The sequence below is a fragment of the Polypterus senegalus genome, chromosome 14 (genome assembly GCF_016835505.1).
Source record: "Polypterus senegalus isolate Bchr_013 chromosome 14, ASM1683550v1, whole genome shotgun sequence".
NCBI lineage: Eukaryota > Metazoa > Chordata > Cladistia > Polypteriformes > Polypteridae > Polypterus > Polypterus senegalus.
Genome location: NC_053167.1, coordinates 132,376,355 through 132,394,402, shown reverse-complemented (window position 1 = coordinate 132,394,402; position 18,048 = coordinate 132,376,355). Strand labels below are relative to the sequence as shown.

Here is an 18,048-nt window from a genome sequence, read left to right as displayed (position 1 = left end):
GGGTTTGTTTCCTGCCTTGCGCCCTGTGTTGGCTGGGATTGGCATCAGCAGACCCCCGTGACCATGTAGTTAGGATTTAGCGGGTTGGATAATGGATGGATGGATGGATGGAAGACAAAAACTACAATTGCTATCAGAACTGAAATATCGCTGGGCCCTCTGTTCAGGGTTTGCTCCTGCCTTGCACCCAATGCCGGCTGGGATAGGCTCCAGCAGACCCCCATCCGCCCCGGGTGACCCTGCTCAGGAATAAGAGGGTTAGAAAATGACCGACTCACAATGTTAAGGCACCACAGTATATCACAGACTTGGTAGAACATCTTCAGCTCTGACTACAAATGCTGTCATTACCATAAATTCCGTGTGGCGTAGAACGGCACTCTACACAATGAAATGCGATTCAACATGTGGCGCTCATAAGCGGACGTGGACTTGAACCCAGTTGTATGTTTAGTTGTGAAGGCACTGGAAATGGCGCTACTGGATATCAGTCAGGTCCGTCGCTGCTGTGAAAGGCACTATATGAATAAAGACATCTGCCACTGTGTGGTCTGCAAGGTGGGCTATATACTGTATGTCAGCATACGGGCATCTTAGATTGGGCCGAACTAGGAGCTTGGGGTATTTGGGGGTTTACAGACCCTCAGTGTGATTGCGTTCTGTATAATAAATGTCTTATTGTTAATACTTTTCTTGGCTTGGTAAGGTGGTCTTGTCAGAGGCCCAGTTGTCACCAGTGTACACTGGAGTGACCGCCACCTCGGTGTGACTTGTGGGTGTCTCACGTTTTTTTTTTTTGGTTCCAGGGGGAAGCACGGAGTTCCTTCTGCTGACCGGCGTGACGGTGGCCGTGGTTAGCATCGTCATCCCTGCAGGTGAGTGGTCTTCCTATTATTCCCGAGCATTTCTGTCTTACGTTGGATTCGTTTGGAAGCCGTTTGTTTATCATTTTTGAGCAAAACAAAAACAAAAAAAAAAGCAGAAGAAAATAAAAGCGTAACATTTTCTTTTGTTGAGGGTCTCCGGTGGGCTGCTCTCCCTAAATTTGTCAGCAGGCTCGCCTGTACGTTTGGTCAACTGGCCACTCTACAAACGTGTGTCTGTCAGTGGACCCCAAGTGTACATTACTGTTCATTAATCCAGTTCGGGGTCTCGGAGGACCGCAGCCTGTCCTGACTGCTTTGGCTGCAAGGCAGGAACCAACTCAAGATCTCCACTTAGGACTAACGATTTAGTGTGTTTTAGATTTGTCATTAATTGAGCCCACTTGACGGAGGTCTGTTCTCACTTGGACATTAAAGAGGCCTTTCCTGTTGATCAGCCTCAAAAAACACAAATAAAAGCCACTGGGATTCCATGTTGTGGAAGGGGAGACTTTTGCCAGCCACTGTCCATTTTATCGTTGTGGGCTAGCAACCTGCCCTCCTGCAGTATTTATCACTATGTATGTTGTGACCTGCAGGGGGCGCAGCAGCACCCCAGTGCAAATCCATCCATTATCCAACCCGCTATATCCTAACTAGAGGGTCACGGGGGTCTGCTGATGCCAATCCCAGCCAACACAGGGCGGAAGGCAGGAAACAAACCCCAGGCAGGGGGCCAGCCCACCACAGGGCACACACATCAGGGACAACTTAGGACCGCCAATGCACCTGACCTGCATGTCTTTGGACTGTGGGAGGAAACCCACGCAGACACGGGGAGAACATGCAGGGAGGACCCGGGAAGCGAACCCACAGGTCTCCTTACTGAGCGGCACCCAGTGCAGTAAAAGCTTTAATGGTAACAAGTACCCCTAAAAGAGGCTTCCAGAAACACAACACAGTTAAAGATTCTCTTCTCCTCCCAGGTGAGCGGCTCCTTTTATATGAGACGTCTGGTGCCAGGGCATTCGCTGCACAGAAGAAGCACTTCTGGGTTAGGCAGAAGCGCCACAAAGTAGGGCAGCACCCCCGGATGGTACCCATGGAACCCAACAGGGCTATGCCATGGAACTACACTTCCTCAGCATGCCCTGCAAGGGTGCGTATGGGTACCCATGGCCCAGGTATGCTGCCATCTAACATGTCAGGGCAGCATATGGTCCAGGCAGATTGACTTTCCCTCTTCTTCCATTATACTGGCGTCCCAGTCGAATAAAGGTCCTCAGATCCAGCGTATCCACTTCTACAGTATGTTGGCATCTTCTGCCATCCTTCTGCCTGTCTTCCTTCCTGCCTACTCACTACCATGGCCTCCTGGCTAGGTAAGGAACCGTGAAGCAACCCAGCAGGGATGCCAGCCCACGTCTACCATCCATCACAATGTAAGCAGAGTCATTTAAAAAAGAAGACGGGGTGTGAGCGTCTGATTTCCTCCCACAGTCCAAAGACATGCAGGACCGGTGGACTGGCGTTGTTAAATTGTGAGTGGGTGTGCGTTCACCCTCAGATGGCCCACTGCCCTGTCCAGGTGCTTATTCCTGCTGGGAGAGGCTCCAGCTCCCCCTCGACCCTGCCCCGGCAAAGTAGGACCAGAAAATGAATGGATGGGTGGGTGGATTAGGAATGAAAAAACTACAAAGGTGCACAACTGCAGGATAAGCATCACACTTCATGGTTGGCAGGAGAACAGCGGCAGGTCATTCCGTCCCTTGTGAAATAAGGAGAGAGTCAAACAACTGCAGACGTCTGTGGCCCCCCGTTTAAGGCGTTTTAATACAAAAAACGAAAAATGCAAAAAGTAAATCCCAGACGGATGGGAAAAATGATTTGGCGCCCTCTTGTGGCAAAATGAAAAAACAAATTGCTGGTGCGTCCGCCCTGCTCGAGCTCTTCCGGTCAAATGACACCTGACGTCAGGACGTTGCCTGCTTCTATGCCAGTTGGATGGAACTTGAGGTGGGGCGTAAGTGATGCCAGGCTTGTTCTCCATGGTGTTCACCCGTTTAGCAGACCCCCAGTGCACTTGTAAAACAGTCTGCCTCAAGTCGAGCGTGTGTGTCACTGTCAAACCTTCTAACTCCAGCTCTGCGAGTCTGTCGTGGCAGGAGCCCACCCAGGTTAATTCACTAAGACTAATTAATTACATTTCTGTGGCACTTTTCTAACTTCTCAAAGTGCTTTACATAAACGTGAGGAGCCACGTCAACCACCAACAATATGCAGCATCCACCTGGCAGCCATTCTGTGCCCTTGCCACACATTAGAGATGGGCATTTTGATTAACTTGACCGAATCGATTCTTTCAGACTGCCTGTTCAAGTGAACTGATACTTTTCATTCATTTGATTTATTTAAAGTCTGGTGTATAAGGGGAGTCCTTGGTGGTCCGCTCTGATCCCATCACAAATATATAATTTAATCATTTGTACGTTATCTTGATATGTACAGTAGTTAGGTATGTGTGTTGTGACCACAAGGGGGCACCACTGAGCCCCAAAACAACCAGCCAACACGGCACCAGAACACCCCCGGGTTCAAAAGTTAGTGAAGTGACACACTACAGTACACGATGATACAACTCTCTTCATCACTCCGTCCCTCTCCTTCCATGCAAGCTGTAACTGCGTTTTTTCGAAGGTTTCCAGGTACTTCAAAATACCGCCGTTCAGAAGCAGCTGCCAGGCTGGCGTCCCAGCACTTGGATGACTTGCTCTGCATAAACAAAACTCCTCAGCCCAAGTGTGTTGGTGTTAAAAAGTTTAGTGAAGTTCAAAGCAAACAGTCCACACGAATAAAACAAGGAAAAGAAGTTGATAAAAAATTAAAAAAAAGGGGGTGGAGGAAAACGTCTTGTCGGTGGTATTCCACTTGAGGCTTTAGTACAGTGGCGTGCAAAAGTATTCACCCCCTTGAAAGTCCTCGTACTTCTCTGCACGGCTAATTACTGGCATAGATAGATAGGAAAGGCGCTATATAATAAATAGATAGATATGAGAGGCACTATATAATAGATAGATAGATAGATAGATATGAAAGGTGCTATATGATAGATAGATAGATATGAAAGGCACTATATGATAGATAGATAGACAGATAGATAGATAGATAGATAAGAAAGGCACTATATAATAGATAGATAGATAAGAAAGGCACTATATAACAGACAGATAAGAAAGGCACTATATAATAGATAGACAGATAGATATGAAAGGCACTATATTGACTATTGGAGGTAACAATCTGGCGCCCCCTCCAGGGTTATTACCTGCTTTGCTGCAGAGGCTCCGGTCCCCCTCGTGACCAAGGACTGGATTAAGCCCTGATCTCCAGACCACAGCTGGCTTCGCCCGTGTTCTGCTTTGTCATGTCACGGGCACTCACATTTTGTGCTCCTCTTTCTTGCCACAGCGGTCATCAGCCTGGTGTTTACCAGCAGCTTCCTCATCTGGAGAAACTGGAGGAGGAAAAACACAAAGAGCATGAACTTTGACAATCCTGTCTACAGGAAGACCACCGAAGAGGACGAGGATGATGAAGTCCACATTGGCAGGACGGAGCACATTGGGCATGTGTACCCTGCGGTAAGTGCGTCCAACTGCATGCACTGTGATGTAAGCTGTGAAAGGTGCTATCCAAGGGGAAAGTGTCTCTCTGTGTCCACCCAGTTGCTTTGTTTCTGTCATTCCAACTGATGGCACATTACAAACATTTTAATAATAAAATGCATTGAACTTGCTGTTCCAACAGATGGTGCATCTCAAACATTAACAGCGCTTTTAAAATCCCATACCAAATGGCATATAACAGAGATATACACGCTGCATGGTGCACTGCAAATGTTAACAATGCGCTCCTTTGATTTCAGCCCCTCTTAGACGGGTAGCACAGCTAGTATAAAAAAAGGGGCAGATTCACTGCAAAGTATTTTTTCCACAATAGGTGCTCCATAAAATTAAGGATTTGTATATTTTATTAATGTGAGGGGCAGTCAAAAAGTCCCCGGAATTGCGATATAGCGGGAGAGTGAGAGATTAGATTACACACTCATTGTTGTGGAGGGGAGGCCAGTTAACAGCAGGTCTGGATTGCTTTGGGCGTGGAGTTTTGTTTTAATGACCAGTGGAGTTCGACTTGTGCAGTGTCGGTGTTCGAACAACGAGCCAACATCAAGTTCACGTGCAAATCGGGAAATCGGCTTCAGATACGCTAGCGGCAGTGCAGATTTGAAAGTGAGACGTGTCTGCGCAAAGTTGGCTCTGAGGCTGCTGACCACGGATCAGATGGGATTTCGTGTGTTTGTTGCTGGGCTAGAAACTTACTGCAGCCTGACTGAAGTGAAATGAATTAAAACAACGCTTAGTGAGCAGGCGCCTGATGGATGGCAGGAGATGCCATGTTACCAGCTCCTGGTGTAACGTTTCTCCCTTCCTGACAAGACTGGCAGACCTGCTGCTTTAAGTCTGTCCCATAGGGGGCACCGATTCGGGATGTCATTCTTGTTTCAGATCTGTAATGCGGACCTCACGTTCTGTGCAGTCGGCGTAAAGGCGGATGTCCCTTTAGGATCTATAAAGTGGGCACTGATGTATTATATAGCGCCTTTCCTAGCTAGTAATTAATACCTCATATCTGTTTCTTTCATATATATAATATACAGTAATCCCTCCTCGATCGCGGGGGTTGCGTTCCAAACCCCGCGACAGGTGAAAATCCGCGAAGTAGAAACCATATGTTTCTATGGTTATTTTTATATATTTTAAGTCCTTATAAACTCTCCCACACTGTTTATAAATATTCCCCGCAGAGTTATACAGCATAATCCCTTTGTATTCTCTTAGATATTAGGTAAGATTCATTGAAATTATGTATGTAAACACACTGTTTATATACAGTAAAACCTAAATATTATTTTAAAGATATCGAGTGTCTCCAATATCACATATGTTACAGCCATTATGATAGACAGGCCACCAGCAATAAATACGTACAATGCAAGAAAAATAGCATACATTAAATGTGTGTGTACAGTGACACTAGACGTACGTACATGTACTAAGTACTGTAAGTAGAAAATTAATTATGGTTACTCGCCAACAATGACACGATGACTTGTCCGATAACAATGAGTTTAATTTTACTGCACAACAAAGGAGAGCGTTACAGCCCTTCTAAAGGAGCCACTTAAGGTGATTGTGTAGCACTGCCGTTGTTCTTCTTCAATCCAAATCCCTAAAGCAGATTCCATCCAGACTACTGCCTTATTACATCCACTTACAACTCGTTTTGTACCCTGGTTAAAAGGACACTGCGGCCGTAGATCTTATATTCCTTTCCTACTTTTTAAATAAAAAGAATCGTAGCCTTCAACAAATCCAAAACGTTTACCTTTCGCAATCATTAACATCTTCCGTTTGCGCTTGGGCACGGCCCCTGAAGCAGTAGCAGATCATTTTGGAGCTATAATGAAGGGCTTGACTACGCACAGAGATAAACACAAAAGAGCACAACTCTTTACACAGCGAAACACGTTGATGCTGAATGAGCGAGACGAGACTTCCTGGTTAACACCGCATTCAGCAGGCAGGAACTTAACTGCGTGCTCTGATTGGTTAGCTTCTCAGTCATCCACCAATAGCGTTCCTTGTATGAAATCAACTGGGCAATCCAACTGAGGAAGCATGTACAGGAAGTAAAAAGACACATTGTCCGCAGAACCCGCGAAGCAGCGAAAAATCCGCGATAGAGTGAAGCCGCGAAAGTCGAAGCGCGATATAGCGAGGGATTACTGTACACACACATATCTTCTTATATAATACGCTACCATGGCTGTTCGTTTGTCTGTCCAGGATTTTAAATCACCTGTCGCTCGCAGACCGTTTGACTTACTGACCTGAAATCTGGTTCACATCGACTACGTGACGTCTGCTGTCCGCTTTCAGGGTGATGATTGACTTCCAAGGTTATTCGTCTTTTTATGTTTATTTTATCCATCCATCCATTTTCTAACCCGCTGAATCCGAACACAGGGTCACGGGGGTCTGCTGGAGCCAATCCCAGCCAACACAGGGCACAAGGCAGGAACCAATCCTGGGCAGGGTGCCAACCCACCGCAGGACACACACAAACACACCCACACACCAAGCACACACTAGGGCCAATTTAGAATCGCCAATCCACCTAACTTGCATGTCTTTGGATTGTGGGAGGAAACCCACGCAGACACGGGGAGAACATGCAAACTCCACGCAGGGAGGACCTGGGAAGGACCCGGGAAGCAAACCCGGGTCTCCTAACTACGAGGCAGCAGCGCTACCACTGCGCCACCGTGCCGCCCTGTTTATTTTATTTTATAGTAAAATCAACTCTCGGCAGTGGCCAGCAGGGTGGCGTGTGGCACATGTGTACGGGTGCCATTCTCATCCCAACCACCTTCACCGTCACTTCCGCTACCTCTTCATATCTGAAATCATTCTTGAGGCAGACTGAAGACTTAATTACCAGCTTAAGTGAAAAATGAACGAAAATGTAACAAGTAATTGCAACACAAACACTGACTTGATCCGTTTTAACGTGAAAAGTTGCCGACGATAGAAGAGAAGAAGCGACCGCTAGGGTGGAGAAAAGAAGAGCTGCTCAGGAAACAGCAAGAGCGTCAACCTCTGAGCACACGAATGGTAAACGTACAGAGAAAGAGGAGGAGAAGTAGGAATGGTGAAGTCAGGTGTCTTCACTGCACGTTATCATGGAGTGCGCCGTCACTGGTATATACAGTACCTCACAAAAGAGAGTACACCCCTCACATTTTTCTAAATATTTTATTATATTTTTCATGGGACAACACTGAAGATATGACACTGTGACACAATGTAAAGTAGTTCGTGTACAGTTTGTATCACAGTGTAAATTTGCTGTCCCCTCAAGATAACTCAACACACAGCCATTAATGTCTAAACCACTGGCAACAAAAGTGAGTCCACCCCTAAGTGAGAAATGTCCAAACTGTGCCCAATTAGCCATTTCCCTCCCCAGTGTCATGTGACTCGTTAGTGTTACAAAGTCTCAGGTGTGTTAAATTTGCTGTTCTCACTCTCACACTCTCTCATACTGGTCACTGGAAGTTCAACATGGTACCTCATGGCAAAGAACTCTCTGAGGATCTGAAAAACAGAATTGTTGCTCTACATAAAGATGGCCTCGGCTCTAAGAAGGTTGCCAACACCCTGAAACTGAGCTGCAGCATGGCGGCCAAGACCATAGAGCGACAGGTTTAACAGGACAGGTTCCACACAGAACAGGCCCTGCTATGGTCGACCAAAGAAGTTGAGTGCACGAGCTCAGCGTCATATCCAGAGGTTGTCTTTTGAAAACAGACGTACGAGTGCTGCCAGCATTGCTGCAGAGGTTGAAGGGGTGGGGGGTCAGCCTGTCAGTGCTCAGACCATACGCCCGCCACACATGGCATCAAATTGGTTTGCATGGCTGTCGTCCCAGAAGGAAGCCTCTTCTAAAGATGATGCGCAAGAAAGCCAAGCAGACTAAGGACATGGATTACTGGAACCACGTCCTGTGGTCTGATGAGACCAAGATAAACTTATTTGGTTCAGATGGTGTCAAGCGTGTGTGGCGGCAATCAGGTGAGGAGTACAAAGACAAGTGTGTCTCGCCTACAGTCAAGCATGGTGGTGGGAGTGTCATGGTTTGTGGCTGTATGAGTGCTGCCGGCACTGGGGAGCTACAATTCATTGAGGGAACCATGAATGCCAACATGTACTGTGACATACTGAAGCAGAGCATGATACCCTCCCTTTAGAAACCGGGCCGCAGGGCAGTATGCCAACATGATAACAACCCCAAACACACCTCCAAGACGACCACTGCCTTGCTAAAGAAACTGAGGGTAAAGGTGCTGGACTGGCCAAGCATGTCTCCAGACCTAAACGATATTGAGCATCTGTGGAGCATCTTCAAAAGGAAGGTGGAGGAGCGCAAGGTCTCTAACATCCACCAGGTCCGTGATGTTGTCATGGAGGAGTGGAAGAGGATTCAGGTGGCAACCTGTGAAGCTCAAGTGAACTCCATGCCCAAGAGAGTTAAGGCAGTGCTGGAAAATAATGGTGGCCACACAAAATATTGACACTTTGGGCACAATTTGGACATTTTTCAGCTTAGGGGTGGACTCACTTTGTGAGATACACAAGATACTATAAATACACTCACCTAAAGGATTATTAGGAACACCTGTTCAATTTCTCATTAATGCAATTATCTAATCAACCAATCACATGGCAGTTGCTTCAATGCATTTTGGGGTGTGGTCCTGGTCAAGACAATCTCCTGAACTCCAAACTCCAAATGTCAGAATGGCAAAGAAAGGTGATTTAAGCAATTTTGAGCGTGGCATGGTTGTTGGTGCCAGACGGGCCGGTCTGAGTATTTCACAATCTGCTCAGTTACTGGGATTTTCACGCACAACCATTTCTACGGTTTACAAAGAATGGAGTGAAAAGGGAAAAACATCCAGTATGTGGCAGTCCTGTGGGCGAAAATGCCTTGTTGATGCTAGAGGTCAGAGGAGAATGAATGGGCCGACTGATTCAAGCTGATAGAAGAGCAACTTTGACTGAAATAACCACTCGTTACAACCGAGGTATGCAGCAAAGCATTTGTGAAGCCACAACACGCACAACCTTGAGGCGGATTGGCTACAACAGCAGAAGACCCCACCGGGCACCACTCATCTCCACTACAAATAGGAAAAAGAGGCTACAATTTGCACGAGCTCACCAAAATTGGACAGCTGAAGACTGGATAAATGTTGCCTGGTCTGATTAATCTCGATTTCTGTTGAGACATTGAAATGGTAGAGTCAGAATTTGGCGTAAACAGAATGAGAACATGGATCCATCATGCCTTGTTACCACTGTGCAGGGTGGTGGTGGTGGTGTAATGATGTAGGGGATGTTTTCTTGGCACACTTTAGGCCCCTTAGTGCCAATTGGGCATCGTTTAAATGCCATGGGCTACCTGAGCATTGTTTCTGACCATGTCCATCCCTTCATGACCACCATGTACCCATCCTCTGATGGCTACTTCCAGCAGGATAATGCACCATGTCACAAAGCTTGAATCATTTCAAATTGGTTTTTTGAACATGACAATGAGTTCACTGTACTAAAATGGCCCCCACAGTCACCAGATCTCAACCCAATAGAGCATCTTTGGGATGTGGTGGAACGGGAGCTTCGTGCCCTGGATGTGCATCCCACAAATCTCCATCAACTGCAAGATGCTATCCTATCAATATGGGCCAACATTTCTAAAGAATGCTTTCAGCACCTTGTTGAATCAATGCCACGTAGAATTAAGGCAGTTCTGAAGGCGAAAGGGGGTCAAACACCGGATTAGTATGGTGGTCCTAATAATCCTTTAGGTGAGTGTAGATATGAACAAACACTCATGCGTACATCCATCTATCCATCCATTATCCAACCTGCTATATCCCAACTACAGGGTCACGGGGTCTGCTGGAGCCAATCCCAGCCAACACAGGGCACAAGGCAGAAAACAAACCCCGGGCACAGCGCCAGCCCACCGCAGCACATACCTACAGTACATATATATATATATATACATACATACATACATACACATTTTATATATTATATAGTGTCTTTCCGATTTATACACCTATCTGTTTTATAGCGCCTTTCATTTCAATTCACACCATGCAGTGCCTTTTTAATGCTTTTCATATGTGGCAAATGTGGCACTTGGTGCCACGGCCCACCTGCCAAGTTGTTTTGCCCGCCTAAGGTAAAGAGGGGTCTTTTCATCGGATTAGCGCTGTTTCAGCTGTGGAATGGCCAAATGGGGGAGGCCGCTTGATGGCTGATGTCTCCAGGACTCTAAAATATCCAAGTCATATTATGGGATATCATCTACTGTTAAATTCTGCTCCGCACTTGTAATATTTTTATTTTTATACTGTATTGAGGATTACTTGTGTTCTGTGTGTTGTATTGTATTGACCCCCCATTTTCTTTTTGACACCCACTGCACGCCCAGCCTACCAGTAAAGGACTCTCTCTTTGAATTGCCTTTCCTGAGGTTTCCTCCATTTTTTGGGGGGGAGTTTTTCCTCATCTTCTCAGAGAGTCAAGGCTGGGGGGCTGTCAAGAGGCAGGGTCTGTTAAAGCCCATTGCGGCACTTCTTGGGTGATTTTGGGCTTTACAAAAATAAATTGTATTGTATTGTATTGTATTGTATTGTATATGTGTCTGTTGATCTTCTTCTCTTTTCACATCTATTTATCTGTCATATGTCACATCTGTCCACTGTGCCTTTTATATTTTGGCCTATCTATCTATTATATAAAAATGTCATATTTGTCTGCCTATCTGTTATATATTGCATTTCAGATCTAATCATTTATGTCGTAAGGCTCCATTGCTATTTCTCTAGTGTATATAGTGCCTTTCATGTCTGTTTCATACCTGTAGTGCCTATCTACTGAACAGTGCCTTTCAAATCTATTTCTTTATGTCGTATGGCTCCTCTAACATCTCTCTGGTGTATATAGTGCCTTTCACATGTTTTCTGTATGTAGTGCTGTGTCGCTCAGGGCCGTGCCCATCTCTGCCCCCCACCAGCTCTCAATGCCCTAATGCCGTTTTTCTCCTCTCTGTCCCACAGCGTGTGGCTCTCAGCCTGGAGGACGACGGCTTACCCTGAAGACCAACAGCGCTGTGCTCCCCGAGGTTTGCAGCGTCGATGGACGACAGAAGACCACTGGCTGAAGGAGCCAAGGAGTCGCTGGCGTTCTCACATCCAAGGGGTTGCACTGCTAGGTGTTCTTAGGCTTAGAGTTTTGGGGTCTTGTTATTGGGGGGGGAGGGGGGGTCGCAGGGTCGGACTTGACCCATTCTGACCACGTCAGGTGGACTTCATATGCAGACGCGAGCGAGTGCTCGCCAGGTACCCCGGGGTGCTGTGCGGGACGGGGACATTCTCTACCCAGCGTTGTGTAAAGTGACTTTTCCTATCACTGCTTTGTATTCCTGTAAATGTTATTTTTTTACTGTAAATAAGAGTGAAGCTTTTTCCGTCACCGTTTTCAACAAACCAATAGCGCGGATCGATTAGAAGCAGGTGGGAAAGACGACACAAGCCGGCAGTGACTGCACCTGCATGGGAGGCCTGCTGGCCAGGCGACACGGGGTTAAAGCGATCGGTGGGCTTGTGGTAGATGGCACTGAGGCACTCGGCTCCACTGGCTCCAGCTGCGAAGGAATGAGACGTCGAGAGTCACATTTAACAGGCGAACTAGAGGAACGCTGTTATTAATACGCCTCGAAATGAGACTAATGGCAGCAGGCTGACCATCATGGGGACGAGTGACATCGAGGGCGGAAGGAGAAAAGAGCAAATCCACCTAAAAAAACTGAAAAAAGTGTGGGACACCGGAAAGGCCGTCATGCGTAACTTAAAATCTTCAATAATTAATACACAAAATACTGAATTTAAATAATCGCCCCAAAAAAATGACAAACACGTGAGGACACACGACACCGCAGAGTTGTTGAAGAAACGGATAACATCTTCCTCTGTGATCCCTGCTCCTAACTGGCGCCTTCCCAGAAGCCCCTGTCGATGACATAGTGCTGATTTTTGGGCTTGCTTGGAACGTTTCCTGTTTCAGCCAGAAGTGGTCAGGTGGTGCAGCGACCCTTAAGCATGATGGGAATTGGAGTCCTGTCAGGTAGCACTGCTAGAAATGACCTTTTGGTTTTGGTTGTTTTTGGTCCTTTTCTCTCATCGCTGGGTCCACTGTCTTACTTTTCCTTTCTAGGACTAGTTTGGAACGTTATTACCACAGGACGTGGTGCAAAGAATCCATAAAAAATGTGGACGTCAACGCTCAGTGTCTTTTTTGCCCCCCATTGTATTCCACCAGTTGGTCCATAAGAGATGAATTGTATTTGTCGCTTTGTTTCTGTGGTGGGCCCTGACCATCTGCTTCATCAGTTCATGGTGGAGACGACTGGGGGGTGCGACGTCCGGTGGCCAGAAGCCTGAGCCACAGTGTTGGAACGAGGACAGGAAGGCAAGCAGAGGTGGAAACTTTAGTACGGAGCCATTTTCGTAACGTATGTTTTTTATTGTATTTAAGCATTTTATAGGCAGGGATTTCATTTCTGATATTCGTTTCTACTTTCACTTTCCTTTTGTAACAATAATATTTTTTTATACGTGTATTTTGTGTTATGTTAGTTTTTTTATTGTGGGGAATTTATTTTTGTGGCGTTTCTTAACCGTTTTAATTCGTTTCTGTCTTTACTCTCCCCAATCTTCTTTTACGCAGCGTGGGAGCCGTGTCATGTGACCTGCACACGCATGACGTTACTGTTAGTGACGGTGTCATGATTCGGTTTCGAGTGAATTGATTTGGTGTTATCCACGCGATGAACGCTGTTTTTTCTTAGGTGCTTTTCTCAGCGCCATTTTGAGAGCCGTCGTTGGCGCTGCTTCACGCATTGCTAGAGGGGGCGGCTTCTAGGATCGCGAATGACACGGAATCGGCACGGCAGGGGGGCTCCTTTCATTGTCTAATCTGTGGATACAAACCTCCGTAAGAAATACTTAAACACGGCACGGTGGCGCAGTGGGTGGCGCAAATGCCACGCAGGTAGGAGACCCGGGTTCCCAGGTCCTCCCTGCGTGGAGTTTGCATGGTGTCTGCGTGGCTTTCCTGCCACAGCCCAAAGACATGCAGGTTAGGTGGGCTGGCGATCCCAATATGTCCTTAGTGTGGGTGTCCTGTGGTGGGTTGGCGCCTGCCCACGATTTGTTCCTGCCTTGTGCCCTGTGTTGGCTGGGATTGGCACCGGCAGACCCCTGTGACCCTGTAGTTAGGATCTAGGGGGTTGGATAATGGATGTATGTATGTATGTATTAATTAACATATAGCACCTTTCTTTCAGGCGGCATGGTGGTGCAGTGGGTGGCGCAAATGCCACGCAGTTAGGAGACCCGGGTTCGCTTCCCGGGTCCTCCCCGTGTGGAGTTTGCATGGTGTCTGCGTGGCTTTCCTCCCACAGCCCAAAGACATGCAGGTTAGGTGGGCTGGCGATCCCAATATGTCCTTAGTGTGGGTGTCCTGTGGTGGGTTGGCGCCTGCCCACGATTTGTTCCTGCCTTGTGCCCTGTGTTGGCTGGGATTGGCACCGGCAGACCCCTGTGACCCTGTAGTTAGGATCTAGCGGGTTGGATAATGGATGTATGTATGTATTAATTAACATATAGCACCTTTCTTTCAGGCGGCATGGTGGCGCAGTGGGTAGCGCTGCTGCCTCGCAGTAAGGAGACTGTGGGTTCGCTTCCCGGGTCCTCCCCGTGTGGAGTTTGCATGTTCTCCCCGTTTCCTCGCACAGCACAAAGACATGCAGGTTAGGTGGGCTGGCGATCCTAAATTGTCCCTGGTGTGTGTGCCCTGCGGTGGGCTGGCGCCCTGCCCAGGGTTTGTTGCCTGCCTTGTGCCCTGTGTTGGCTGGGATTGGCACCGGCAGACCCCCGTGACCCTGTAGTTAGGATCTAGCGGGTTGGATGATGGATGGAAATACTTAAACAGAACCTTTAGTTATTGTGCTTCTCGCAGGTTTTGTTTGCTTTGCCCCCTTTGCCTGTTTATTCCGACTTTGATTCTCGTCTCTCGTTTGGATGTCGTTCTTAGGTTTATTTTTATTTGTTTTGGTTTGATAATCTTTTACACGCATCGCCCGGGTAGCTCAGTAAATCAAGCACCAGGACAGAGAGTATAAATGTTACCGGCAATGTATGAAAAGCAGGCATTGTACAGAAAGCCGAGGCAAGATATAGAATTCCCGGCGTTTTTGGGCAAAGTATGAAATATCCAAATTATTTTAATATTATATATACTTTCCCTGGGCATTGTATAGAATGACAAATGCTGTGTAGGCAAAGTATTAAAAGAGAGTCATGAAAAGGCTTTTAGTGAAAAGACGTATATGAAAAAGAAAGAGATGATACAAAATAAAGTACAGGACTTTCTTATTGAGGAAAACAAGAGAAAATAAAATATGAACCTGCCTACCTGTTGCAACAAGGAAGGAAAAAAATGTTCTTTTAAATTGCACTGAATTGTCTTTCGCACAAAAAAGTAACACTTGAAAAGAGAGACATGGAAAGGCCTTCATTAAAAATGACAAAAGGAAATATCCGATAAAATACAGAACTTTCTTACTGAAAAAAAATGAACCTCCGTGTTGTAACGAGGAAGGCTTGAGTGGCATTGAGTGGCATTGAGTGGCATTTTGAATTCATGGCAGTGTTTTATACGGAGGTGGTTTGTCTTTCGGCATTGCATCGAACGCCCAGGAAATATTAATCGTCTCCTACTTTGACGTCCAGTTTTCGCCGTTCTCTACAAAGCCTGCCTTTCATCCACGGCCGGTAACATAAATATGGCAGCAGCTCCATGACGTCCTGTTGAGCAGTTAAATAAAAGAACACCACTTGGAGTGCAATCAGCTAGAACTGGTAGGCCAAGCCCTAGGATTTCGGGTTGTGTTCCTGGACTTTTCAGTTTGTGCCCTCGTTTTATTTATTTATTCCGTTCATCGCTGTTTGCTCTTCTTGGTTGTGACCCTGACTCTCCCCCACTCTCGGTCTGCTGTTCTCCTCGTAATAATCCCTGGAGATGAGGGTCTCGTTACATGTTTCGAGGGTCGTTTACTGACTCGATGCCACGTTGGCTGTGCTTTGTCACGTTCTCGATCCCCTCGTCGTGAGCGCTGCCACTTCACTGGGGTCTTCCTCTGTAAATATGGCAGCACGCAGCAGCTTCAGTATCCCCGGTGGATGTTACCTTTAAACTGAAGGTGGCCTAGTCTGAGGATTGGCGGTTTGATTCGACTCCTCCTGCCTCACGACTTTGATCTTCACCTTTACTTTTGTTGTTTTGATCCATTTTTGAGATTTTCGGCCTTTAACTTTGTCTCATGTCCCTCAATACGATTTCAGCCTCTCACCTCATCTCCTGGCTACTCTTGTCTCACAATAACTACCGTGTTTCCCCGAAAATAAGATCGGGTCTTATATTCATTTTTGCTCCAAAAGATGCACTAGGGCTTATTTTTTTAGGGGATATCTTATCTTTATTCTTGTACAATAATGTACAGTGGGTATAGAAAAGAATCCCCCCTTTTGAAATATTCCCTTTTTTATTTGCTTTAGAGCCTTAAATGAAGACACACAAATATATTTCTCTCCAGCTTTACTTACTCAATGCAACCTCCAACATCCAAGTGAAAGAAATCACAGCTACAGTTGAGAAAAATGATAAAAAAATCAAAAACAAGAACATGTCAGTGTCATTTTGTTGATCCCCCTTTTCCTTTAATGACACCCTTGAGTCTGTTGGGCTACTCCTCTGCCAGCTTTGCCCACCTAGATTGAGCCCGCTCAGTATTTGCCCCCCACTCTTCTTTACAGTTCGGTCACATTGGCTGGTGAGCGTTGCCAGTCTGCCATCTTCAGATCTTTCCACAGATTTTCAATGAGCAAATAACGTCAAATAAAAGGTGGGCGCCCACCTTTTATTTTACGAGTGACATATGACAGACTTATTTTTTTACTTTTTAGTACACTTTGTAACGTAATATAAGCGTGGTTTTTAAAAAGTATTTTTTATATATATATACAGTATATATATATATATATATACTGTATATATATATATATATATACAGTATATATATATATATATATACTGTATATATATATATATTTTAGGGTAGGGCTTATATTACAGAGCAGCCTGAAAATCATGCTAGGGATTATTTTTGGGGAAACACGGCAGGGAGCCAATAGAAATACTTAATAATTAATAAAAACCAGAAAGACTAACCTGAAACATTAAGAGAGAGCAGAAACAGGCATGTGCTGTAGAGCCACACCAGCAAAGAGGCCTTCCATGTCCAAAAGAAAATATAAGCAAGTGAAATAAAGTTTAGTGTTTGAAGTTCTCCAATAGCTGGGATATTCAGTATTCCACAGGGCCGTTCTGAACAGCCATCACCCGATGATGTCACACCTGTACTGGCCAGACAGGAGCGGCTCGCCTCACAACGAATACACAAAGAGCTGACAGGAAAACATCGAAAAAAATTCCTCATGACAAAATGATCAAAACTGGATAACTTCCACTAAAAAGGCATAAAAGCCCAAGAAAACACATCATTTACTTGGGATATGAAGTCAAAAAAGCTGTGAGGTCTCCAAAAAGAGCCTTCACTAGACAGATAGATAGATATGAAAGGCACTATATAATAGATAGATAGATAGATAGATAGATAGATAGATAGATAGATAGATAGATAGATAGATAGATAGATAGATATGAAAGGCACTATATAATAGATAGATAAATAGACAGACAGACAGAGACAGATAGATAGATACTTTATTAGTCCCAAGGTGAAATTCCCATACTCCATTAGCAGCATACTGATAAAAAAAATATTAAATTAAAGAGTGATAACAATGCAGGTATAACAGACAATAACTTTGTATAATGTTAACCTTTACCCCCCCGAGTCGCATAGTGTGGGGTCTCCTCAGTTTGTCGCTGAAGCTGCTCCTCTGCCTGAAGATGATCCTGTTCAGTGGATGCAGTGGATTCTCCATGATTGATAGGAGTCTGCTCAGCGCCCGTCGCTCTGCCACGGATGTCAAACTGTCCAGCTACATGCCTACAATAGAGCCTGCCTTCCTCTCCAGTTTGTCCAGGTGTGAGGCGTCCCTCTTCTTTATGCTGCCTCCCCAGCACACCACCACGTAGAAGACGGCGCTCACCACAACCGTCTGATAGAACATCTGCAGCATCTTATTGCAGATGTTGAAGGATGCCAGTCTTCTAAGGAAGTATAGTCGGCTCTGTCCTCTCTTGCACAGAGCATCAGTATTGGCAGTCCAGTCCAATTTATCATCCAGCTGCACTCCCAGGTATTTACAGGTCTGCACCCTCTGCACAGTCACCTCCAATGATCACGGGGTCCATGAGGGGCCTTGGCCTCCTAAAATCCACCACCAGCTCCTTGGTCTTGC

The 18,048-nt window shown here is 45.9% G+C and overlaps 1 protein-coding gene across 1 annotated transcript in view; it reads left to right on the top strand.

Moving 5' to 3' along the window:
- Nucleotides 1-13,809, top strand: part of lrp8 (low density lipoprotein receptor-related protein 8, apolipoprotein e receptor) — a 454,742-nt gene extending 440,933 nt beyond the window's left edge. The window contains exons 17-19 of the mRNA XM_039734789.1: nt 807-875; nt 4,332-4,504; nt 11,617-13,809. Of these exons, the coding sequence (XP_039590723.1) occupies nt 807-875; nt 4,332-4,504; nt 11,617-11,655 (281 nt within the window). The 3' untranslated portion in view covers nt 11,656-13,809. The remainder of the gene's footprint in view (nt 1-806; nt 876-4,331; nt 4,505-11,616) is intronic.
- The last annotated feature ends 4,239 nt before the right edge of the window (nt 13,810-18,048 follow it).